At 35.1% G+C, this 27631-nt stretch overlaps 1 protein-coding gene across 2 annotated transcripts in view; it reads right to left on the bottom strand.

Moving 5' to 3' along the window:
• The window catches only part of LOC136029375 (acetyl-coenzyme A synthetase 2-like, mitochondrial), a 260989-nt gene that overhangs the window by 94576 nt on the left and 138782 nt on the right, over window positions 1-27631 (bottom strand). For both annotated transcript variants that reach the window (XM_065707693.1, XM_065707694.1), the window contains exons 6-8: window positions 23980-24127; window positions 5542-5772; window positions 370-497 (exon numbers count right to left, since the gene is read on the bottom strand). In XM_065707693.1, the coding sequence (XP_065563765.1) occupies window positions 370-497; window positions 5542-5772; window positions 23980-24127 (507 nt within the window). The remainder of the gene's footprint in view (window positions 1-369; window positions 498-5541; window positions 5773-23979; window positions 24128-27631) is intronic.

Below are 27631 nucleotides of genomic sequence, written 5' to 3'. Positions count from 1 at the left end.
ACAATTGCTTGCATAGTTGTTTCCTACTTTAACCCCAATAATACAAGGCTTGAAACAGAGTTAGGCTTAAGCATAATAAAATTAAAAATAACACACACACATAGGACAAAGAAAAGTCTTTGTGAAGAAAGGGAAAAAAAATCGAAACGCGTATTAACTGCACTTGAAAATAGGCAAATTATGCTGACAACATAAGAAAATACAAAAAAAAATCTTTACATTTGGGGTGGAGGAGGGGTATTTCAGCAGACCAATTAAAAAAAAGAAAATCTTCTACCTTCTTGTTTTTTTTTTCTGCATCTAGACTTAATTTCGAAAAACTAAAGTCACACTAAATTGACACACGGAAAAAAGAAGAACAAATCGTACCTCCAGAACATTTCCCTTGTCGTCCAGAATCACGGGAGCAATTCCGAATAGCGGTCTCATTGGCATTGCAGAGCGGATTTCAGCACCCGGAGCAGAAGGGCGAGGGCTAATGCAAATTCCTCCGGTCTCTATTAAGGAAAACAACAAAAACTTTAAGTTCAGGTTGATCAAATTTTGCGAAATTCAAAATATTGAAATCGAAACATAAATAGATAAAAATTAGAACTTCAAGACTAGACTACCGTGACAAAACAATGAATTTTGCTGTTGACCCGTAACACCCTTATCACCCATAGCACCCTGACACCAGGTGCACAGATGAGTAATTGTTGGTTAACAAACTATTACTGAGAAAAAAATCAAGACACATATTTTATTTGCAATCAAACATAAGAAAAAAAGAAATAGTAATCACTGACTGAAACAAACTAGATAAGTATTTGTTGTTTAGACTCCCTTCCTCTTCAGTATAATAAATCCTTATATAATTAACAAAAAAATATTTTCAATCGATTTGCCTTATTTGAAAGCTCACTGATCCCGTTTTTTAAGAAATACAAATCATCCTAAACTTCCTTAGACAAATTGAATAAAGGGTAAACTCATCTAAAATTTCAACTTCACTGGAATCATGTTATCAGTACTACTCAAAGAAATTGTACTGATTTGCACCATTCTCAATACATAATTCTCTAATTTCAGCAAGTTAACCCAGCTATGCCTGTCTATAAAATCTGAAAGAAAGTTTGACTTTGGCAAAACTATCCAATACGGGCATAGACTCAAAACTTCCTTCTAAACTTACAGTAATTCAAATATTATGATAAAACAGTCTTTCGGCATGTAAAAACATTCATTAAAACACAGTGCAGAGTTCACACAATAACTATAGAAAAACTGAAGCCAGAATAGCTTATGTAATTGAAGCAGTTTCATTTTATGCAGCGGAAACGATTTCCGATGAACCTTGTATGATTTACAACAGTCCCACTTTGTATTTTCGTTTTCCGATTCCAAATATATTCTTCAAGAAAAAAGAGAATAACCTACACCATTGTCCTACTTCAAAACATAAGGTCGAGTCTAATTTCTCCGGGCCTAAAATCACTTTTACAGGCTAGTAGACTGTTCTGCAGTGTGTTAACGCTGATATTCCCATAGTTTAATTCTGACGCTCTCATTACAGTTAGCCGGCATATATTATCCTATTAGAAAAGAAAAATCTTATAAAACCAGCTTTCACAGACCAGCTTCAATCAACAAAGTCTTTTTTATATTACGTTTGATTTTAACATGACTGCCAGCAATTGGCATACATTCTTAGACCCCCCCCCCCCAAAAAAAAAGGAAAAAAAGAAAACAACATTGGGTGGGAAGATGGTATCTCTAGTGGTCACGGTGGTTCTCAAAAGGTATGCTTAGTCTCTAGACCAGTTTTAACCTAATTTAGAAACCATTCTCGATACCCAGGCTTTTATGTATATCCAAAAAATGACGCTTGTAAATTTCCATAAAACGATACTTACCACACCTGTGTTACACTATTAAATAAAAAAGATGGCGTTTTAGTAAACTCTATACTAATTAAAAAAGAGCAAAGAAACACAGATGCTAGCCAAGCTTGACACAAATACGGGAAATACCAAGATTTTCAAGAACATTGTGAAAACAATGCATGCATAAAAATAATGCAAATTTTATACTGATTTAGAATATCCATGAGTCCATGCCCACGAGCCATATTATCAGGATAAGGGCAGTGGAAAGAAAATTTGAAGCTGCAGTCCCTTTTTAACAATAAAATAAGAGACAACGTTGCGAAAAGAGCCGATGTCTGCCATTTTCAGTCACAAAATAATAATTCTGATAAGAATATTGCCAACTCAGTATCAGAAAAACTTCTGAGACAGTCAATTGGTTAAGAACTATTGAATAGAAAATTATGTGATCCTCCAGGTTCAAGGCCATACTGCCACACGCTAGTGCATTTTTTCTCTAACACCATAACATTCTTACACCAAAATATTCTATAGTTGCACACCAGCTATTAGCGGAGAGATCATTGGGTCTTTTTGTGACTGGAGTATGCCTTAAACCTGAAAAACTAATATTTCATGCAAGAATTTTCAAGCATTCCATGAAAATTCCTTCGGATAAATATGAAGAGAAGACATCCGACCTCTCTTTATTGGAGTTACATATTTGGACTAAACGAACAAAATAAGCGTTAAAGGGGTTACATCTCCCTCATATTGCAGAAAAAAAAATATATTTTCTCTTTTGGGGGGGGGGATTTGTTTTTGAATGACGATGTATTGTGTTTAAAATTTCTGCTTAAGAATAAAGAGCAATGCTTCTAAGAGGGCTTAAGTCTCTATTTTATTTGGAAAATTCTTAATTCATTGTGTAAAGCCAGTCCATTTAAATGAGCCCCTTATTCTCGATGCATTCTTCTGCAGATTTTGAACATTGATAGCAACAGCAGGGAATTCTGGAGGGGGGGGGCTGCTACCTAGATGCAACTTATTTGGCAAGATTAAATTAAAAAACGAATCATTTCAAAATATAATGAAAAATAATGAGCAATGATAAAACTTCAAACGGAAAGTATTTGTCCTATGTATAAAGCGGAAAACGTGCAGTGAAGATGTTAAAAGTAGAATAAACAAAGGCCCTGGATGTGTTTTTGTAGTTAAAAAAAAAAGCTTGGAAGGACAGGAATATAAGTTTGCGCAACAGGATTAAAATACTAGAGGCTACAGTGATGAAAGGAGTCAAGTATGGCTGTAAAGGGTGAGCGCTCCCAAAAACACAGCAGGATTTACAAGATGTTTCCCCGAGAAATTACCTACAGATTGTTCTGGGTGTCTGGATGACTGACCGTACTTCAAACAGTAGGCTGTACGAAAAATACGGTTAAATTCCACTTTCTAGGGCTATAATGAAAGGTTCAGATGGCTAGGATACGTTCTGGGGATTAAGAAAGTTAGATTTCTCAAGATCGTCCTTGTTGGGCAATCGTCTAAGGCCAAACGAAAAGCAGGTCGACCGAATAGGGTGGAAGGATGCCTTAAGGAAAAATTTAATGGAAATTGGGACTTGTTATGAGGGTGTAAACAGAGAGGCTTTGAATAGATTGGGAAGAAGGAAAAGCGTGTGTAGCTATGTTGGCCTCAGGCAACTAGGTGCTGCAGCGAGACGTTGATAGTAGTAGAAGTATGAAGAAGAAAGTTTATGCTGAAATTTCTATTCTATATCTCAACACTCCAGAAATCAAAATAACACAAGAAGAATGTAAGATAAGTCCAATTTCCTTTTTTTCTTTTTCGAATCCAAAAACAAAGGGGACGTTTAACCGTAAAGGCTTTAGACGTACAAGTTTTAGTTCAAGTGTTTTAAAAGATAATTGGAAAATAGAATGTTAGCAAATTTCAGCTACCTGTTTTGTTGGATCCTGACTACTTTTACCAAAGAAATAGTCAATCTTTTTCTTTTCTCAAATATTGATCAGGTAAGTTAAGAGGAGAGTTGAATTTTATATAAATTATTGGGAGGATAACGATCACCCGGGGAAAAATGTAACATATATCACTTAAATAGTTCTTGGGTGAAGAGGTATCCAAGTCGAAAATGTGTATAATCATATTTTTCAAGAATTCCAAGGAATTTTCTCCTAGTAACTCCCTTGTAATCAAATCTGTTCTTGTTATTAGAAAAGACCTTAACTAAAGATTGGCTATCTCAGAATTTTTACTCGGCAGTATTTTGGCCCAACTTTCGCCGAATATTGTCCCGCTACAGAACTGGAAAAAAGTCACTTTGCTGTGGCGCGATTACATTAGTTACTTAAAAAACCACAAGAGCTTTTAATTCTCGTTTAAACAAGTCTTTATTCAAAATTATCAGCCACTGGTTAGACCTGATCACCCCAGAAACAAAACAACAACAAATAAACAAGCATCCGTAATGAGCGAAAATACGTGATGTCGCCATTGTGTGTATAGGGGCATTTAACATCTGCTCTAGGTTTTAGAATATGTTGAAACTGATGGTAAAATTTTGATCAAATGCCACCCCCCCTTTGGGGTGGGGGGGGGGGGGGGCTTTTTTTCTAAAACTATGCAAACTTTCACCGAATTTTTCATATTTGGATTGAACATAGTAAGTCGTTTCTTCTGTTGTATTTTTTGATACAAGATTCCTTTTTTTACATTGGTGTTCAAGGTTGGCACGGCTTGATCTGTTTGATTGATCAAACACAATATGGGAAATAAAAACAAGATTTACTTAAATTTCGAGAGATTAAAAAAATAAAAAAATAAAAACATAATTTGACTGGAAAAAACCGGCTATCAAAGTCCAAACACCAAGCTATAAAACTATCTTCACCAAACCTCTTTTTACTGAAGATAATATTCTCATATTTTTAGTTTTCCTAAACTCATAATTTATAATTAGATATATTATTCAAAAACTAGAATGCTTAGTCTTAACATGGGTTAATCTATATTAAGTCAGTCGATTAAGAAAAGTGAGAAACAATATAAATGAGCCCTGAAGACAAACAAACACTGAATATCATACTACCACAGGGAGAGATGTCTTTAAGCAGCCTCATAAATAATAGAATACGGAATAAAATACTGAGCTTATAAATGATTCAATGTATGAGTGATGAGGAGTTCTTGTCAGAGGAAATATAATTAGAATGGATCATAAAACAAAAAAACAACAACAACATATTCAAAGAAATTTAAATGGAAAGGAATATCATTAATAAGCATTTAATCGTTAAAAAATAAGATTAATTGGCTAGAATTTTAATCCTCCGTTTTTCTTATTTTCTATACTCGTGAGATAAGTGAAAATCCAACTAGAAAATATATAAAATTAAACTGCACTCAAGGAGGAAGACAGAAAATGTCACCATGTTCATATAAATGTAATGGAATTAAACTACTCTCAAGCCAAGAAAAGGCGCCCTTCCTCACAGGATTGGAGCCTTGTGTTACATCAATACAATAGACCAGGCAAAATATTTCCAATTTATATTAAACAACTTTTCATTATTTCGCCAAAAACTTAAAGTAGATTTTTAGTAAATTTCTTAAAATTTATTTTTAGAAACCTGTTTAAGTAAGTAGTAAAGAAGACAAAGACAAGAAATAGCACCTGTTTGCCACCAGGTATCAACAACGTCGCATTTACCCTTTCCAACCACTTCATGGTACCACTGCCAGGCCTCATGATTGATAGGTTCACCAACTGATCCAAGTGTTCTCAGGCTAGATCGATCATATTTCGTCACATAAGAGCTGTCATGACCAAGTAGTAGCCTAATAGCTGTAGGAGCACCATAGAATTGAGTAGGACGAATTCGTTGAACCATTTCCCAGTAGCGACCTCCAAAAAAGATAGATACTAAAACTATTGAGTGAACATATCACACACACATTTTTTTTTAGAGGGAAAACATGATCAGTTTCAAAAGATTCTACTGTTTTTATAATTTGGGAGAATTTTTGCCACTAGTTTTTTCTAGAGATTATTGATCAGTTATTGCTATCAGTAATTATGCCAGAAAAAAAAAATAGTGAAATGCCCTTTTTTAGCCGCAATAACTGACTCTAATAGTTTTCCCAGGGGGATGGGGAAGTATTGGAAGGGTACTATATAAACAAACTATTAAAGTCAAAACTCTGTAAGAGTTTTTCCTTTTAAAATAAAAGCATTCTTTTCATATATTAATATATTAAAAATGGAAGAAAACAGCAGAGGACTGTCAGCAGAAATCAGGGTAAGAATGAGATAGAGAGTAAGAGATAGATATGTCGAGAGATAAATAGGTAGGTTGAGAGAAGACAACACAAAGAAAGACACCGATACAGAAAGAGAGAACAATAGAGAGAGGAAGAGAGAAAGATGGAGTATACTTAATATTCGAACTTGTCCTGTGAATTTTCAAAAGAAAAACAAGAGATTTGAATGAATTTAACGACAAAATGACAATAAATGGTAAAAGAGCATGAACTCCTTTTGTTAACCAGTCGGGTTTTCGAGACAACTTCGTCTTTCAGACAGCCAAGAATTGTCAGTGATGGATAAAACTAGGGTAGGATAAATTTCCATATACCTTCCTGTGTCAGAAAATATAAGCCCTGCTCATTTGGCTCTTTATGTTTAATTTACTTTTGCACAAGAACAAGCACACGCAGGAGGTCTTAGTTTCATTGTTCTGCAGTTAAATAGTCATGTATATATATATTTATTCAGAAATAACAACAATAAATTTAAACTGTGTAAAATAAGGACGTCATTATATTGCACTCACGAGTCTCTACAGCAAGCAAAATACTTGTAGTTGGCCCTGCCAAAGTTTCAGCCCCTTAGCTATTATTACCATGTACCTCTGAGCCAACCTTAAATTATTCTTTAAGGTAAAATAAATGACTGTTTGATCTTTTTGACTCTAACAAGAGCTTAAGATATAATCATTTGTATATTAAAAACAAACAAATAAATAAATAAATAACGGTTATAAGAATACCATACCCCTGAAAACCCATCTATTTTGTAGTACCGCAAGGCATCAATAAAGTTTTTTTGGGAGGGGGGTCAACAATGAACACAATCATTCTATATCCGCATCGACAGTTCTTTTTCATTGATTTACTAAAGATTCTTGATAACTGGGAGGAAATTCCATACTGTCCCTCGTCAAATTAATTATAGTTACACATTTGTTATGTCAAGTAGGAATCAATAAAATTGGGAAAGCACTGTAAATGAAGTTTCAGGAGCTTAATATTTAGAATAGAACTGATTCCATTTCTTCAAAGTGTAAGAGGAGTGGAGTGATGTCATTACGTAACCATAGCCTATACTCATCCTATTTCTTTTCCAAAAATTTTAAAGTCTTTTAGGCCCTTTTTTGGGAAACCAGAAGCAAATGTATTTTTCTGACCCATACTCGAATAGCGTCCCTCATATAAGTGATAGCCTCAATTTTTATTGAAGTAAATGAAATTAATAAAGGATAACTTGATGACTATAACAGCTACCTCTTCAATCTATATATATAAAAATAATCTATATATACAAAAATAAGTTGTTTGTGTGTCTGTCGAAGACGTCATGTTTGTTGACTGACGCCATTATAAGGATTGAGCATTATGCCGTCATGAAGTTGTTTGTCGACTGACGTCATGTTTGTCGACTGACGAAATTAACGACCGGGACACTCAAAGAGAAATTACAGACTGGGACACCGGGACACAAATAACGAGACACAGGGAATATAAATGACGACCGGGACACAGGGACACAACTACAACGGGGACGCCGGGGGGCACAGGGGGATATATAAATTACGATCGGGACACAGGGAATGTTCGATTAGCAATAACCATCGACAAAGCTCTAGGGCAATCATTAGAATAATGAGGTATAGATCTGAATACGGATTGTTTTTCCCATGGACAATTTTATGTTGTTCGATTAGCAATCACCATCAACAAAACTCAAGGGCAATCATTAGAATAATGAGGTACAGATCTGAATACGGATTGTTTTCCCCGTGGACAATTATATGTTGCATGTTCAAGAGTCCGTAAACCTGACAATCTATTTATATGCACAGACAATGGGACAGCGAAGAATGTTGTATATTCGCAAGTTTTACGTAGTTAAAACATATATATATCTATCTATATTCACAGGTGGGACACAGGGACACAACTACAATGGCGCGTAACTAATATGGCGCGTAACGACTTACGTGCGCGGGGGGGCTTGGGGGGCACGAAGCGCCCCCACCGAAGCGCCCCAGCGAATCATTAATAAGATTCGCTTCTGCTATACCGATTCCTTTCATATCTGCTTTAGGATTCCTTCATGTCTGCTTTAAGGGTTTCTGTTTTATCTGGGAAGAGGTACTTGCAAATAAATAAATTTGGATAGGTTTTGATGAGGTTGACTGTTATCTTAATATTCACGAAAGTCTGAGAACTGAACATTTGTGGTGAAAACCGGTCTGGAATATTCAACAAGAAATGGTTGGGAGAAGACAGCCTACAAATTTAAATATTTTTCAAAGGAAATGAATAATATAGCAATTCAGGAAATATGAGATTTCCTAAAATGTCTTTGAAAACAATTTCTCTACAAATTCTTTTATACTATCATTCTTAACATTTAGCACATTGAATTTATGCTTAGGGAAGTTTCTTAAATTGGATCTACTACTGAACGTTTGACAAGCAAAAGTAATTCCAGGATATACCAAGCAAACTGAAATTGAATAATGGCATCCACCACCCCCCCAAAAAAAAATATATAAAACAGTGAATCTTCTCACAAAATTTCGACCGAAAGCTTAACAATTTCTCAAAATCCTGACAAAGAAAATCCAACTATAGATTCACCATTGAAACTAATTTGTCTTCAAAATCATCAATAATAACATCTGAATTGCGCAATAAGCTATATATTTCACAAGGAGGATTCAGGAGCAGAACACGTACAAATTAGCAGCTTTTTATTCCCAAACTTAGTCTTGGAAATAATAGTTTCTCTTGAAAAAATATCACTCAACTGGAGAATGACTCATTAATGTCTTCAGCAGTGTAAAGGCGATCTAACCTTTAAGCTCTAAAAGAAACATAAAAAAATACTAGGAAAATATCTCAATGTTTTATTCAACAATGACCAAAAAATACATCTCGGTTCTAAAGTAGTAAGTGTTTTCACTCTTCTCCTCTTTGTGTCTGTTCATGCAGGATATGTTATTTAAAAATAAATCTTTTATAACCGAGTGGAATAGCCATTATAATCGAAAACAATGACCTAGTAGAATACTTTCTTTCCCAGGAGAAAAATAATTGACCGAAAGGATGAGTGGTCGACAATAACGCTGCTGTTTTAAGTGATAAAGACGAATCATCAGGAAACTGAATGCCAAGTAAAGAGCAGTTTAAGTAGACTTAAATACCGAATATACGTCTCGTTTTCGTTGTTTTCTTATATCCTTCTGAGGTCATATTGTTTAATCAAGAAAAAAGGTTTGATGGACTCTATGACTTCTCTATTAAGCATAAGAAGTTTCAGGAAACTTCAGCTTTGGGCATCAAGCATTTAATGAATCCATCAACCACATTATCTGAGAGTGGACCTGATTTTTTTTTTAGCAATCAACTCAAAATTCGACTAGCAAAGGTTGGCTAGTACTACTTAAAAAAAACTTTATTGGGTGCTGCATAATGATCTGATATCAGCTCCCTGATAACGATATTCCATCAAATCGATAAGCAGTTCTTGCAATGATTAAACTGGGTAAAGGATTTGTGACATATCGGGCATTGGATGTGCGTGACACTCCGAGTTTTTTTTTATACTTCAAGAATGGAAGAATAGGTAATGAAATAGTATAATGCAATGCAATCGAAGAAATAGCCTTGTAATTTAGCCTTAGTATAATCAGCAAAATAAAGAGAATGAAACTGTCTGAAGACAAACAAACTGTTCTTTCGAGAAAATCTGTCCCATATTACTGATATAGATTCGCAAACTCTCCCAGGCAATTCTTCAGCTAGGGCGTCCAGGAAAGAGCACATTTTTCAGAGCGACTCGTGCTAGCAGTAATCGAATCTATATAAATAAAAAGGAAGTTCTGGTACTAATAAGTACATAAAGAAAATTTGTTTTTTTTTACTCATACTTAAATATGTAGAATTCATTTAGTTTTAAGTTACCCACCAAAATTAAGAGCTTGAGAAAATTTATCTGACTTCTAAATGCGAGAAAAACCATCAAGAAGCGGAATAGTTTTGATGAAAATCACTGCGTCAAATTCAGCATATTGGAGAACCCTGTTGCAGAGATTGCAACAGGGAGGAAGTCCATAGGTAAAAAAAAATATAAAATTTTGCCTTTTTCTTTCAAGAAGGATAATCGTGAATCCTGACAGCCAACCATTTTAGAATAGATTTTCTTATAGGAAGGCGGGGGGGGGGGGTACCTAAGGAAAAAAAATCTCAAGTCTATGTTTTCTTGCTTTTTATAAAATGTGTTTCAGAGGAGTTCAATGAGTAAATATTGAGACAATTAGGGATTTAGTCTCTGACATCCCTACATTAGGAAGAAAAGAAATAGTTTACCTCGTATTTTTTTCGAAAATCAGTTAGAAAGTGAGGAAAATACTTGTTGTTGTTTAAAGCAAATGTAAATAAATAATACCTTCTATTCGCGAGGCGTAGTGGGAAAACGTTGTTGATCTCATTGCTCTTGTGTTGAAGCTTTCGTTCTTGAAGTATTGCGTGGAAAAGGTCATACTTTAGCATAAAAAATGGAGCCGAAGAAATGTCATGACTGTCATAGCCCCCAGTATACAAGATAATCTCGTTTCAAGTTTTAATATTGCTCTTTACTTTCATTTGAAAATAAACTTTCAAAAAATATAATTTTTGTTTTTTAATAACATAGAATTAACCTTAATAAATGGGGTGGGGAGCGCTACCAACCGTTAACCCTCGCTCTTTACACTTAGGCTTAACTTTCGTATAGCGATCCTTTGAAAAAAATTAGCTCATTTAAGTTTTGATTTACAGGATACAGTAAAATAAAAATTCTAAATAAAACAAAGAAATCTCCGCTTTTTATATTTCAGTTTTTTTTTGTTTTTTTTTTTTTTATCTGAAACTAGCGTTTCCGCTAAAAACTATCGTTTTTGAGTGAAGACCAACTCCAGCTATCTTATAGCATGTTTCATTCTGAATTCATCTATATGTTCTTCCAAACAAAGGGAATTCAAAGGTTAGACTAGTATCCATCACATTAATCAGATACATCCCTCATGAGAATCTTGAAAACATTAGCCGAAACAAAAACTTAAGTTTTTGAGGCATCGGTTGACCCCCTTCATCTCCACAAAAATCTATTTCCCTCAACCCTAATAGCCGGCTTTTGACAAGTTTGACTTTCCACTCGCATTTTTCTTTGTTTGATTTTTACAACCAAGCGTTAATCCAAAATTCGCTTATTTGCGAAAAAGGTTGCTATCGCCTCCTTATTCCCCATTCTTTAGAATTAAGTTTAAGGTTCGCATAACAAGACTTCCAGAATTATGGTCATCCTTTAAAAGAGTTCCCCTCTAAATATTTGCCTGGATCCTGAAGTACCAAAATTTAAGTTTAGGGTCGTCATTTTCTTGTTTTTAAAGGGTAGTTCTCCGAGCAAATGTTTTTATTATAGGGGATTACCTTTTTAATCTGATAAATTCCATTGAAAATATTCTTGATAACCTTAATATTTTGCTAACGGTAATCTCTATTGATCTCCAAAAAGAATTTGACCTTGCCGACCATAATGTACTAGTCGAGAAACTTGTCATTGAATTCAATATTAACTTTCACATTTCTGAATCATTATTCTAATACTCTTTATGTCCACAATGAAATACCCCAAGGTATGCGCCTAGGTCCCTCCTTTTCTCAGTAATGATTAACAGCCTTGCGAAAGAATTTCCTGACAGATGGAAATTTGTCGATGACTAAACGGTTATTGAAACCTGCTGTAGAAATTTAATAGGCAGCATTATGAGCATCCTTAATGACATTGAGTATGATGCCTCAGACTTAAACACAAGAGTAAACCCTTCTAAATCCATAGTATGCCAATTTATTCCCTTAAGCCCCCACTCTAATTCCTTAACTCCGCCTCCCCTGAAATTTCTGTGCTCTCCTTTGTAATACCTGGCGTTGCAATTTTCTTATAATTTAGGTTGGGTTAACCATGTTAAAAATACTATTCACAAAACTAATGCGTCTATCTTCCTCCTTAAGCTCTTAAATAAATTTGGCATCCCCCTTTCCCATTCTTTAATGATTTATACTGGCTCTGTATTCCCTCATATTGAATTCACTTGTCCGGCTTGACACCCTGGCATCATCCGAAAAGAGTCGGATAAAATTGAATCTACCCAAATAAGACCCTTTTGAATAATTTTGAAAGAATGTAAAGTTCAATACTCTCTTCTTCAAAAAAAAGCTAGGTTAAAAATGCTCGAGTGCAGGGGAGATTCGCTGGGCCTCCTTTTTTCAAAAGATACAAAGAAAAAATTCATTGATGTTTATTTTGTTAAGGCTAGGAATAAGTGAAGATGAAAAGGTGACGTTGGGTAACGAAAAGGTTAACCAGGTGGGCAGCTTCTCTTATCTTGGTAGTATTATTAGTAAAGACGGTGGGAGCAGTGAAGATGTTAAAATTAGAATAGCCAAGGCTCAGGGCGCTTTTTCACAGTTAAAAAAAAAGTTTGGAAGAATAGAAAGACAAGTCAGCAAACCAGTATTAGAATATTTGAAGGCACAGTGATGGCAGTGCTCAAATATGGCTCTGAAGCATGGGTGATCCGAAAAGCGGATGAAGATTTGCTAGATGTTTTCCAGAGAAATTGCCCACGGATTGTTCTAGGTACCCAGCTGACGGACCGTATTTCAAACAGTAGGCTGTACGAAAAATGTGGTTAAATCTCGCTTTCTAGGAACATAATAATAGAAAAGCTGAGATGGCTAGACCACGTTCTGTGGATGAGGGATGAGAGATTGCCGAAGATTGTCCTTTTCATCCAGCCGTCTAGGGCTAAAAGGAAAGCAGGTCCTCTTCGTCTGGGGTGGGAGGATGTCATAAAGAAAGATTTAAAGGTAATCGGAATTTCCTGAGACGGTTTAAAGAGGGAGGCTTTGTATAGATTGGGACTACTTTTCTGTAACTGTCATGAAAAGAAAAAGAAAATCAATCCTAGTTCCCATTCTTCCCTTTCCTAACACCTTTGCCAGTGACATTATGTGGCAGGCCAAACATCCAAATATATTCCGTGTTAAATAGACCGTTCGATCAATTTGTAAAAGAGTGCGAAAACTGGAGATAATTATAAACTCTGAAAAGATTTTAAACACGAGCATTATGAATACTATAGCAGTGCTCAAATACATAAATAAATAAATAAAAAATGAACAAAAGAGCCTAAAGTCAGAGTTAAAACTGTTTTAATGCAGGTTCTTATGATGAAGGTGAGTTTGGTTGGTTGGCCTTCTGGGCAGTTAGTATCGTTGAAAAAAGTTTCGCAGGGGATTATAAAAATTGACCAAACACAAAACTACCGCCGGCACCTACATGGCGTCAATCTACTCATTGCGTTACCAGGCAGGGCAAAGCATTTGTCTCAACCAATATTGGATAAAAATAGTTGGCCTGTTTTAAAAATTTCCTTTAACCATCGCATAGTCCGTCTCAAATAAGCCAAGTTGCTCCTCAACAATAAAAATTAACCTACGACTGAAAGGGACAAAGACGAAACCTCAAATTAAGCACTGCTAGGTTAGAAAAATCCCGCTTTGAGGTTAATAAACCTTTCTTTTAAAGATGCGGATGGCAATCATGAAACTTAACATTTGGGTCATTTATAAAACTGATTGCATGGGTGGTAAAAACCGTCAAAACAAAAAGACGAGCTAGATGGCTCTGATGGTTTATTCTTTAGAGGACCCAGTCCAGCCATTTTTAATCTCCTCTGGATTTCACGTTCTTCGAATAAAATTATATTACTATTACGTTCTATTTACTATTTACTTATTTACTATTACATATTTACTATTACTATTACGTTCTTCGAATAATAAAATATTACTAGGAAAGTAAACTAGAAGTTTCTTTCTCTATGATCAGAAAAAGTGGAAGTTTTCTTCTCTAAAAGAATGTCAACGTCAACCCTCCAAAAAATTTAAGCTATGTCTAATAATTTTCATTTTCCATTGAATTTTCAAAGCAAAAGAAAATCCGTATTCGAGTCATTTGGTGATCAATACCGATTAAAATGCTATTTTTCTACTTATAATCACTTCCAGAATTGTATTCTGAGCTTCCTTTGAGCTTTCGAAAACTGATATTCAAATTCACTTTACGAAGAAAAGCTTTAAAAATGTCACATTTGTCTTCATGGACAATAGAAAAAAATCGAGGAAAAATATGTAGTAACGGAGTCTTCCACAATTGCTTTTAACAGAACATTTGAAAAAACAAAATGGAATAGGAAATGACATTTTAAAAGAGGAATCGAATTTACTATTCTTACGACATTCAATAGACTAAAAATTATTTAGAATCGGGTCGAAAAAAATATTTAACTTTGTAAAATATTATCTTTAAGACAGAGTTAATGTTAACTTTAAGAGAGATCGAGAGGTAAGGGAGGAGATGTGAGGGTGGTGAGTCAAGTTCAAATCCCCTTTTCCAGCATATAAAAAATAGCACAGGACATACTGTGTAAGTTACAGAGTATTTTTCTTCTCAGTTTGTTTCATAGACCTGGTGAAATTGTTCTTCGAATGGTTCGCAGGGAAAGCCCAGTGTTTAAAGTCAACGTGACCAAAGAGTCAAACCAAGCAAATAAAATTTGGAATTAGTTCCATAGGACTTAGTTAAAATTAACAATAAATTGATTTTCGTTGCCTAGGCAACGTGAAGCGTTCCAGAAACCTTTTGTCGATTCCGCCAACAAAAGTGTTGTGGCAGCAGCACTTTGGTCAGGAATCCAAGGACGATATTTTAAATAGTAAATTGGCTTTGCAACCAGTTGAACCTTAAATATATATATATATATATATATATATATATATATATATATATATATATATATATATATATATATATATATATATATATATATATATATATATATATATATATATATATATATATATATATATATATATGTATATATAACAGCCTGGACGACCAATACGGGCATCTAAAGCAAAGGGCATTGCTAAATTGTCTAAAGAAATCAAAATTCGAAATGGAGAAGAAAGACAAATACGGTTAGAAGATATACTGAAGACTTTTGCCCAGGCAAAAGTTGAAGGTTCAATAACCAAAAAAAACGTAATTTTCCAAAGATGCTAATTCTAATTTAAGGTCATTTAAAATGCTTAAGGGGCTGATTGATGAAATAAAGCACAGATAAATGAGATTAGAGAACTAGTGAAAGTGAGAATCGCAACAGCTAAAGAAAAAGGCATGTAACCAACGACAGCGAGAATCACATTGAATTGTAGACGAAATTGAGAACAGTGATATGTGGTTTGAAACTTGAAAAGACGTATTTGTTATTTATAACATCTGAAGAAATTAAACGAGATAATGTTTTGATCTAGACTGCTAAAGCAGAAGGCGTGGAAAAATACTTACTGAGGTAAAGAGGAACAAAAATGGACAATGAAATCGACGGCTTGAAAACGAGGAACAGCAATGACTGGCCACAAAAACGATCTAAATAGGTCAGAACTTTAAGAAAGACATCGTATTTTTCACACGGTAGCTATATCGAACCTGTGGTGACGTCATGACATCAAGAAAAGACTCAAATTGCCTGCGGTTAGAAAACAAGCGACAATGAGAATCCATATATATAGAAGCCTGCCACCTGCCAAGTGCTGGGTCCGGTGGTAAAGCCGCCGAGCTACGGTTACTATATGCATTCGGAAATTAAATGCTTCGGAAAAAAAATTTATCCCCTCTCCAATTTTTTCAATCCCCAACAGAGTTTGGGTTAGGTCCTGATGCCAAAGAGGCATACAATATTCCCAACAAGTTTGGTTGATTTCCAGTAATACCTTCTGCTAGATGTCTAGATGATAAGGATTTTTCTTCAGCCCTCTCTTCCTCTCCCAACGAAGGTTGTATTGTGTCCGAACACCCAAACACCCAACTAGGACATAAAATTTATTTCTCATCAGAATTGACTGAAATCTGACAGCCCTTACTGGTAAATGTGCGAACGCCATAATTAAGGGAAATCCCCTTCCCTTCTGCCCATCTCTGAATCGGAACGTTTCTGGAGCTAAATCACAGTTCGAGCTTAATATAAACAAGTTTTTTTTTAACTGAAGGTAGGGAGCGATATTAAAACTTAAAGCGAAAAGAAATTATTCCGCATATGAAAGAGGCTTTCCCTTCCTCAACGTCCCGCTCTTTACGCTAAAGTTTTTATTGTTTTGAAAAGTAGAGTTGTGAGAAAGAGTCAAACTTTAGCGTGAAGAGCGAGGTGTTAAGGAGTGGACAGCCCCTTTCATATACGGAATAATTTCTATTCATTTTAAGGTTTAATGTCACTCCTTACTTTCAGTTAAAAAAAAAAATAATTTCTGAAAATTTTTGAGCAACTCCTGAATCACAAAAGTTGTTTAATAGGAATAATAACCTCTTTTAAAAGTTAAAGGATACTTTAGCGTAAGAGCGAGCAATTGAGGAGAGGCAACCCCCCCCCCATATTCGAAATATTTTCTGTTCGTTTTAAGTTTTAATATTGCTCCTTACTTTCAGTTGAAAAATTTTTTTTAATTTAATTTCTGATCGTTTTTATGCTGAACAAAATGGCTACCTCAAAATTTTGATAAGGTAACTTTGGGGGAAGTTGCCCTGGGCCTAGTTGCCCTCCATTTTTTGGTCACTTAAAGAGGGCACTAGAATTTTAATATCCATTTGAATGAGTGCTTTTGCGATATTGCGATATTCTCTTTTTTGGACGAAAAAAAAAAAACAACTAAAAAAATCACGCATCCGTGATCTCTCTTTTGGCAAAAAAAAAAAAAATTCCACGTTTTTGCAGATAGGAGCTTGAAACCTCTACAGTAGGGTTCTCTGATCCGCTGAATCTGATGGTGTGATTTTCATTAAGATTCTATCACTTTTAACAAACCTCTTTTTTCAAAAATAAGGCAAATATTCTCAGGTTTGTAACTTTTGATGGGTAAGACAAAACTTGAAGAAACTTATATATTTGAAATCGGCATTAAAATCCAATTCTTCTGATGTATCTATTGATACCAAAATTTCGTTTTTTTAGAGTTTCGGTTACTATTGAGCCGGGTAGCGACCGGGCTTACCATGAACTATTAGGTTTTCAAAAGGATTAACCAGAATGGAAGGTTTCATAAAAAAAAAAATTATGCAATTTAAGATTTCGAGAATGACTTCCCAAAAATGATTTCCATGAGATCTAAACGAGATACAGAAGTTTCTATCTCGCGTCTCAAATAGATACGCTCTAGACGCAGTCAACGATAAACCATGGCTAAGCAGTTTCCTATCAAAGTTACATTTTATCAGAGTTGGATTAGGTCAATTTCATATTCCTCATTGTTTTCTCTATTGACCACACAAGTAAAATATAATTTTTATCATTTATGTTGTATTGCTGCACAGTTACTAGAAATTTTGCCAACTTAATATAAACTTTCCCTCTACTTTCATAATTACCATACCACAAATAACTTTAGTTTCTATCTTTTGTCGTTACCAAAACACAGATCGTATGACACGTTAAAAAAGAAAAGAAAAAAAGAGCTGTTCTACAACACAATAAAGAAAGCAAAGGCAAGACGGTTTTTTTTATAAAAGATAATCATTCTTTATAACTCCATTAAGTTACATCTCATGGTAGGTATCCTGTCTTCAAAGTTATTCCAAGATCCCATCATACTGATTTAAAATATTTTCATCCGGGTTTCTACTTTTAGACATTCCGTGAAAGTCAAAACAATCTAGGGAAGTTTTATACTATTTTAACAAAGTATCTAAGTGGTTCCTCGTGATTAAAATCCATCTTGAGACCAGATATCGTGAGAGACAATGAAAAAACAACATGAACACAAACTACATAAGAGTCACGAGATATAAGGTTTAAGTTTTAAGTCGATACTAAACGTAATCACCAGTAGCCTTTGACAGTAATTGAGGAGCCATCGAAATATCCTATTTCAAGAAAACCTTGGTGCATAAAATACACATGTTTCTTTTCAGGAACAAGTTTATTGATTCTTGGCATTATATATATATATATATATATATATATATATATATATATATATATATATATATATATATATATATATATATATATATATATATATTCCACAGGAGTATAAATGTAGGTGCCAACCATTTAGCATATATTAAGAACTAGCCTGAAATTATCTTTCTATTTCTTTTAACCCGGTTAAGAAATCCACTTGGATAACCAAAACGGCCTTAGAAAACTATAAAAGGACTGACTATAAAACATATATACACGCAAAAAGTAAAGTCGCCTCTCCAACCAATCAGAAGAATGACCGTTTAAAACTCAATTTGACGGCATCCAGAAAGTAAAATCCATAAATAAAGATTATGCAAGATAGTATGATGATTTATACAGAAATATCAATGCTATAAGTTAATGTGTTCTCTTGGTCATATTTAAGCATGCAAAATTAATGCATTGAAAGCGCGTGTGAAAGCAGTTTATATGTAGAAGAACCAGGACATTTATGAGGCCATTGAACCAACATCTCCCTCCTAAGATAAATGTGGCAGACAAAATGCCCAACCGGCATCTGTAAGGACAAAACACCAATTTGAAAGTATCCAATGATCTTCTAGGTTTCTATCTTACCTCTGGCTAATATCCCCTGCACCTATAAAAAAGCTTGGCTACAGGTTCTACTGCCATCCAACACGTCTCCAATGTAGAACAATTGGGATAATGGGCTGTAAAGCCATCGCAACCCAGTTTTGGATTTTGAAGAAGGGAATTCGCAAGATTAGTCGAAAATATTCCTGCATTATTTATGCAGTTCTCGGGCCTTGTCTAAGGGAGAAATTCATATATCCAAAAACCCAGATAAAAAAAATCAAACAGGGACAACTCGGTCATCACTTATCAGAGATTCATAGCACGATTAAATAAGGAATTTTCTCTCCCTCTCAAAGTTACATTTTAGAGAATGAAAAATGGGGCCTTGGTATATGGGACGACATAAGGCGTCATGAGGAATTAAATCAACTATCCTCTAAACATACAACGATAAAGAAAAAATTCTCATCAAAAATAAAGCAAGACTTCACAAATTGCATCGTTAGAAATGACTAACTTGGTAAGAGTAGATGTCCTATTTTGCCTATCGTGAGTTCGTACCCAATCCAATGCAGAGGAGTGGGTTCCTAATCTCTCATCCCCTCAATCAAAACTAGTCAGAAATACAATTTTATGTGGTATTTGTGCTTGAATTTCCAAATTTTTCGGCCAAATCTACTTCTTATGGGAGAAGAGATGGCAACACTGATTTCTTTGAGCCCAGAAGTCTTTCGGAAGAGGCCTCTGGAACTCAACCAACCCAAGTGGAGAACAAGAGATAGCCTCTTAGTCATATTCTTGGTGTCTATGAACACAGCCTGACATCTGAAGGGGTAACTAAATCCTTACTATCTCGGCTAATACACAAAGCCTCTGTGAGGAATTGAAAGTAGGAAGAGTCCATCAATTATTGTAATCTGGATATCTAGAGAAGATGTTGTCAGATCCCAACCCCACGGTGTAAAGCAAGAGTAAGCGTCTTGTATGATTTTTAAAGCGTCCATATTTACTCCAACCTCTGTAAGAGGGCGGAGGAGGAGGGTATTCCTACCTCTTTATTCTATTTACTATAAACTAACTGCTATAAACTTAGGGCTGCCCCTAAGACTGAAATTTTTTGTGGGACCAGAAAACTCCTAAACCAGATCTATAGTAAAAACTGCGAGTGTTCAAATGTTCGAAAATTTTCTATATAGAAGAAAAACTAAATAAGTGAAGATGACCATCATAAGTTGGTAGGAATAACCAAATGAAACGAAAATATAATAGCGGATAAAAATTTTAATTAGACAATGAATGTTCACTGTTTTAATCAAGTTTTACCCGTTTTAACATTTTCCTTTCATTGCAAAATTGTAAATTTAAAAGCACTGGGTCTTAGCAAATTATTTAAGGTAGGATTGGGAGAATGCAGCAATTTTTTCTGATTTAAGAACAATTTACTTTTTGGCAATCAAACCAAAGAAGAGGAAAGTGTCTTTTCCTTGTGCCACAGAACGAATTCCATTCTCAAAGAAATGCAGTCATGTGCATCCAGTTAGGAACTAATTCTCTGAAAGTAAATACTATTCCTGGAACCTGGCCTAGAGAAGAGAAAATATTTGATTTTACAGGCCAGTGATTTTCTATAACTTTGGATCTTTGAGATAATTTTTTTTTGTTCTAAAGTGGAGAGAATCAGGAAATGATTGTTTAGTTCTTTAGTTTTTACCAAACATATAGGATATCCCCCCCCCCACACCCGCAACGAAGGAGGAAGTTCCTTACTAAAAAGTTTCCCAGCTTAACAGAAAAATTAATATTGTCCTAATAATACCAAATGCGCAACAAATAATGGAGCTATTGATCAGAGTGTACGAGGTAGAAATGGGAAAAGCATATTTGTGTACCATAAATACAAACATTTAGAAGACAAAACATGTCCCTTTCCCGTTATACGAAGCAAAACTTATATTTTCTTTAATTTCTGTTTTTTTAACATATATTTATTCAGGCTGCAATTTGATTTTAAAAATAGATGTCAAGCGCTTAGCCAAAAATTGATATTAAGAGGTTTTTCTGTCAATTAAATTAGTTGGCATTTAAATAATATAATTTTCAGTATAATGAACTTTTGGTAAATATACAAAAAATTATCAAGAAATACTGAAGGACATTTTAATGTGATTTCTCTTTGATTTTTCTTTTGGTATTTTTGTATTTATACAAGGTTTCAGGACCAGCTTGAAGGGCTTAAAATTGATATTTGGTTCTAGAAACCAATTAAGCACTCTATTTTATAACGCACCTCCGGTTTGTAATAGAACTAATCTTATTTTGAAGGTGTTTCTTTAATAATTCTACTAATAGGCATGACTTCACAAGTTTTACCTAACAGGTAAACGATACCACAGGTAAGGATACTATAAAAGAGCTTTATATTAGACGCTCCACCTTGCCAGGTAAGGAATCTAATGCGTCAGAACCAATTATGGCAAGTAGTATTCCTCTGATTTTTGATTTTTGAAAAAGGGGAAGTACCCAATGATTTTAGGAAAACCTTAATTAAACCACTGTATAAGAAAGGTGACAAGAGTGAATGTCGGAATTATCGAGGCATTAGTCTGGTCTCTGTAGGTAGCAAATTACTGAGTAATATGATACTTTTTAGACTGAGACATGCTGTAGACAAAGTTTTAAGGGAAGAACAATGCGGTTTTAGAAAAGGTAGAGGATGTGTCGACCATGTTTTCACTCTTAGGTTAATAATTGAGAAGTCCCTTCGTTGTCAAACACCTTTGGTCCTTAGTTTTATCGATTATGAGCAAGCTTTCGATTCTGTTGATAGAACAGCGTTAACAAAGGTCTTATCGTTATATGGTATACCAGAAAAATACATTAAAGTGATTTGCGCTATGTACGAGAATAATACTGCTGCGGTTAAGGTAGGAAATGAGGTTAGCAACTTGTTTTGTATTAAATCAGGAGTTAAGCAGGGTTGTGTTCTATCCCCCTTTATATGGATCATTTTGATGGACTTCGTCTTAAGGAGCACAGGAAAGGCAATTGGAGACCATGGAATCAAATGGGGAGGAAGAACGCTCCTGGACTTAGATTATGCTGATGATTTAAGCATATTAGATGAAAGTGTGAGCAAAATGAATGAATTTTTAGAGGTTTTACGAGTTCAGGGTGCTAAAATAGGCTTGAAAATTAATGTTAAGAAGACTAAGTCACTAAGGTTAGGAATAAGTGAAGATGAACAGGTGACCTTAGGTAACGAAAAGATTGATCAGGTTGGGAGCTTCAGTTACCTTGGTAGTATTATTAGTAAAGATGGTGGGAGCAGTGAAGATGTTAAAAGTAGAATAGCTAAAGCTCAGGGTGTTTTTTCACAGTTAAAAAAAGTTTGGAAGAATAGAAAGATAAGCCTACAAACCAAGATTAGAATATTGGAAGCTACAGTGATGACAGTGGTCAAATATGGCTCTGAAGCATGGACACTCCGAAAAGCAGATGAAAATTTACTAGATGTTTTCCAGAGAAATTGCCTACGGATTTTTCTGGGTACCCGGCTGACTGACCGTATTTCAAACAGTAGGTTGTACGAAAAGTGTGGTTCAATCCCGCTTTCTGGGGCTATAATGAAAGAAAGGTTGAGATGGCTAGGCCACGTTCTACGGATGAAGGATGACAGATTACCGAAGATTGTCCTTTTTGGCCAACCGTCTGGGGCTACACGGAAAGCAGGTCGTCCTTGTCTGGGTTGGGAGGATGTCATAAATAAGGATTTAAAGGAAATGGGAACTTCCTGGGAGGGTGTAAAGAGGGAGGCTTTAAATAGATTAGGTTGGAGGAGGAGCGTGCGTAGCTGTGTTGGCCTCAGGCGGCTTGGTGCTGCAGTGAGTTATTAGTAGTAGTAGTAGTAGTAGTAGTATTCCTCTGAGGAGCCCTAATAGGAGGTAATCACTTGGAAATATTTCGTCAGATTTAAGGTGCTTTAGCTTGAAAATTTAGAACAGCTTAAATATATTAATAACGACTTTGCATGGATTTGGACATTTCGATTTTGTTGACAATTTGTTTATATTGTTTTGTCCTAGATAATTGGGTAGATAAGTAGGGTCAAGACCTCGTTCAAGTGCTCGTTTATCTCAATTGCTAGAGTAGGAGAACAGTTCTTTTCTTCTTCTTCTTCTTCCTTTTTTTTCGAACCAAGTAATTACCTATAACACATTATAATGAGAAATCATTTTTTTTTAATCATATATTTTTTTTAATCCTATAGATTTGTATTTTGGGTTCTGAATTAGATACCTTTAAAAATACAAGGGGAGTCAGAGTCACAACTTAGAAAATTAATTGAACAGGTAACAAAATGATAAAATCTATAAGTCACAAATGACATTTTGCAAATATCAGATACCTATCCTTGCCTGTGGCCTTAAACTAGCTTTGCTTTGTCGGTTTGTCAGAATTTCATTTTTAAGTCCTTCCAGAAAAATGTAAGAAAAAGAATCAATCTGCAGAAGTGCAATTCAGATCAAAATTTCTTTTACGAATATGGGCTTTTTTGCCTAAACTTGAATATCACCCAGCTTGAAGGAAATAATTTTCTTTATTTCCTTCAAGAACTTCCTTCTGGGAAAAAGATTAAATATTATTTCAAGTCAAACTTCACAAAGAGGGCAACTCATTCATCTTGAAGAGACTCGAAAACAATTAGTTTAAAAATCACTTCGACGAGATCAATATCTCGTAATAGAAAATCAAGTTTTCTATGAAAAAGAAGAACAGAAAATCGCCTAAAACCACCCACATTTATGCTCCGAAACCATCTAAGTGAGACAGGATTGTACTTCATATCCATTTTTTCCCTATAAAATACATAAAAATCACTGTAAAAATTGCACTTTCTAATGATTCTTAGAACCTTTCCTGGAAATGAACGAGGAAAAAGAACCTCTTAAAGAACATAATTTGGCATGGAACTAGCTGCGTAAATATTTCCCATGGACAAAGGATTGTTCAAGGATATGTCTAAGGGATTTATTGAAAACCCCAATCGTCTACATTATTTTAGGTTGGAAGAGATTAGGAAGTTAGGAAGTTAAAGGACGTAATTTGGACATCATGCCAATCTATCTCCTTGGATGTGCTACTTGTTATCATAGCAGAAATATTACCATGGTCAGGATAAGCAGGATGAGATTCGAAGAGAACAGTGGTGATTCCGTTTACCAATGGTCCATATACAACGTAGCTATGCCCTGTAATCCAGCCGATGTCTGCTACGCAAGCAAAAATGTCTCCATCCCGAATATCAAATACTTGCTGAAAAAACGAAAAATATCTAAATTTTCATTTAATTAAGCACCTGTGAATGCTTTCTGGATGAGTTTAGCTCTATCAGAACTTACGAAGAATATTATGAAAGTTTTTTGTTGCGGTTCTACGTTTTGTATTTATACAAAATGTAGTATAATTTTTAAGATTTTTGAGAATAATTTTAGGTAGTATGTAAAAGCAAAAAAAAAACTAGTAAAAAACATGTTTTTTCAAGATTTAAGAGATAATACGACTTACCATAGTATTCAAAGTTACCATAGTAAAAATTACGGAATATAAGATAAAATACAAGGTAAAGAATACGAATTTATAAATACTTTAATGCAACAAGAGACAACATAATCAGAAATAATTTTTGGTACTTTGTACATAGTAGCTTTAGGGTTTTCATACATTTTCAATTTCATTGTATAATTAATATTCTCATTGTATCCCTTTTGGGTAAATTTAGCCCCCTTTCCAAAAATTAAATAAGTTTGAAACTAATGAATTTTACATAATAATTATAGCATAAACAGCAGTTTCAATTGATATTATACTCTAAATTCGTTTTTTTTTAAGTTTAGGTTACAATTGGCAAGGGCCTCTCTTTAGTAAGTTATCCAATAAAAAAACAAGTTTTTTAACCGAAAGTAAGGAGCGACATTAAAACTTAAAACCAACAGAAATTACTTCGTATACGAAAGGGGCTGTCCCCTCCTCAACGCATCACTCTTTACACTAAAGTTTCACTCTTTATCACAACTCTACTTTTAAAAACAATAAAAACTTCAGCGTAAAGAGCGAGGCGCTGAGGAGGGGACATCCTTTGTCATATACGGAATAATTTCTGTTCGTTTTAAATTTTAATGTCACTCCTTAATTTCAGTTATAAAAATTAGTTTTTCTTATTTAATTTCTAAAAGTTTTTCAACCAATGCAGGTCCTAATTTGGCTATCCGTACATGAAAATTAAAACAAAATTTGCATATTCATTTTGGCAGATTTATTCCAGATATAAAGGGTTGCCCCCTCATCAATACCTCGCTCTTTATGCTAAAGCGATTAGTTCTTTAAAAACGTTTCCTATTCTGATTAGACGGTCCCCATGTTTCAATTGAAACACCGCTAAAGTGAAACTTTAGCGGAAAATGTAAGGTTTGAGGAGGAGGCAACCCTTCGTATATGGCATAATTTAATGCCAGTAAATATGGCTCACTCTTTTTGAAATGTACCCCTCCTCTTTACGGAAAATTCCTTGATTGAAGTTTCATCCAACGTAAAGTGCACCTCTACCCCCTTCCCGGTCAAATTCCCTCCGGACAGTTCCATCCTCGCGGAGAATCCCCTCTGCCTGTAAAATTGCTCGTAGACGATTCACCCTGAAAAATTTTCCATAGCATTCTTTCATTTGAATAAGACTTTAATCTCTAATCGGTCTTTTGATCACTCCAAAAATGCCCCTTCCATGGAAACTATTTCCCAGAAACAAAACACGCGGAAAAAAGCCGCTGGATAAATCCCCCGGAACATCTCCACATAAAAAAATTGGCAAAGAGAATGAAAGACAATTAAAAAGAATTTTGTATACCAAGTCTTCCGAACTTTCCCAGCGTGACATTTCCCCTGGAATATTCACTCCCCAAAAACTTCCCAGCCCAGAGAATATTCTCCTCGTAGAAATCCACCCCAAGCACAACCCCTGTCCCCCCCCCCCCGAAAGCATACGGATGTATGCTTCTAAATAACAAATACTACATGTAAACAAAGGGCAAAGCTCACAACTTGAGGCCCTTACCCAAGGGACTATGGAAGGTCATTTTGCACCTAACGACAAAGTTATTAGAGTTTTCCACTCTGCTGAACAAAATGCCTACCTCAAACTGTTTATCGTTAAAAATGAGCGTGGGAGGGAGCCTAGATACCCTCCAATTTCCTTGGTCACTTAAAAAGGGCACTACTACTTTCAACTTCCGTTCGAATGAGCCCTCTCACGATATTCTAGGACAACCGGGTCGATACGATCATCTCTGGGAAGAAAAAAAGAAAAAAAAATACAAAAAAACACCCATCCGTGATCCTTCTCCTGAAAAAAAATTCCACATTTTTGCAGATAAGAGCTCGAAACCTCTACAGAAGCGTCCTCTGATACACTAATCTGATCGTGTGATTTTCATTAAGATTATATATTTTTTGGAGAGTGTCTTCCTCCCTTTTCTTCGAAAATGAGGCAAATATTCTTCCGGTCGTAACGTTTGATAGATAAGACTAAACTTGATGAAACTTATATATTTGAAATCAGCATTAAAATCTGATTCTTTTGATATTTCTATTGGTATCAAAATTCTGTTTTTTAGAGTTTCGGTTACTATTGAGCCGGGTCGCTCCTTACTTACAGTTCGTTAACACGAACTGTTTGTCTACTAGGGTTTACTGGGAATTGTCTGATCCAGTAATCTTTTAAATTTGTGGAAGGCTGCAACCTCCTCCCCTCAATCCCAGTTTTTTTTATTAACGATTAACAATACTCCATTCATCCATGCATGGCAATCATCCTGAAAAAGTACACCATTTAAAATATTTCTCAGTGATCTGAAATATATAAAAAGCAGGGTCGTAATTCTCAGTTTCTAAGAGAAGGTTTTCAATCAATTCTTCTTGCAGGGGATACCATCCACCCCTTTCCCTTCTGCGCATAGAGGCAAACGAACGAAATATTGTATGTTACACATAAAATAGTGCTGCAACTCTCCTTCTGCGCAGACATGCAAATGAACGAAATGTTTTATGTTACATCTAAAATAGTACAGAAACAAGAGGGCAGCTGTCACCTCGCTGTCCCCATATCACAGGGTTGGGCCAAAATGTTTCTTGGAATGAAAGAGTATTAGGCAAGAAAATCCTCCCACCCTAATTATGAAGGCGCAATGAAATTTAGAAGATGTTGGCCTAAACTTTGAGAGTGTCTGGCACCTTTATCGCAACCGCACTGACTCTCCTGACTCTCCACTGACTCTCCTTCCAAATAGCTAATGAAACTATAAATAATTTTACAGACTTCTATAAAGCATCAAAGAAAAAAAAGAGCTAAGAGCTCATGTGGCACTTGTGACGAGATCGGAAGAGCCAAGAGCTCACATGGCATGAGCTCTAGCATAATTCTAAGAATCAATAGATTGCTTTTAAAGGAAAATCACAGGCTTAATGCCAGTCAGAATTTAAAAAAAAGCTCTGAGACACGAGGTCCTTCTAAATGTCAAATTTCATTAAGATCCGGTCACCCGTTCGTAAGTTAAAAATACCTCAACTTTTCTAATCTTTCCGAATTAGCACCCCCTCTCCCAACTCCCCCAAAGAGAGCGGATTCTGCCTGGTTACGTTAATCACGTATCTAGGACTTGTGCTTATTCTTCCCACCCAGTATCATCCCGATCTCTCCACTCTAAGCGTTTTCCAAGATTTCAGGTTTCCCCACTCAAACTCCCCAAAATGTCACCAGATCTGGTCGGG

The sequence above is a fragment of the Artemia franciscana genome, chromosome 7 (genome assembly GCF_032884065.1).
Source record: "Artemia franciscana chromosome 7, ASM3288406v1, whole genome shotgun sequence".
NCBI lineage: Eukaryota > Metazoa > Arthropoda > Branchiopoda > Anostraca > Artemiidae > Artemia > Artemia franciscana.
This window is presented reverse-complemented; position numbering and strand designations above follow the sequence as displayed.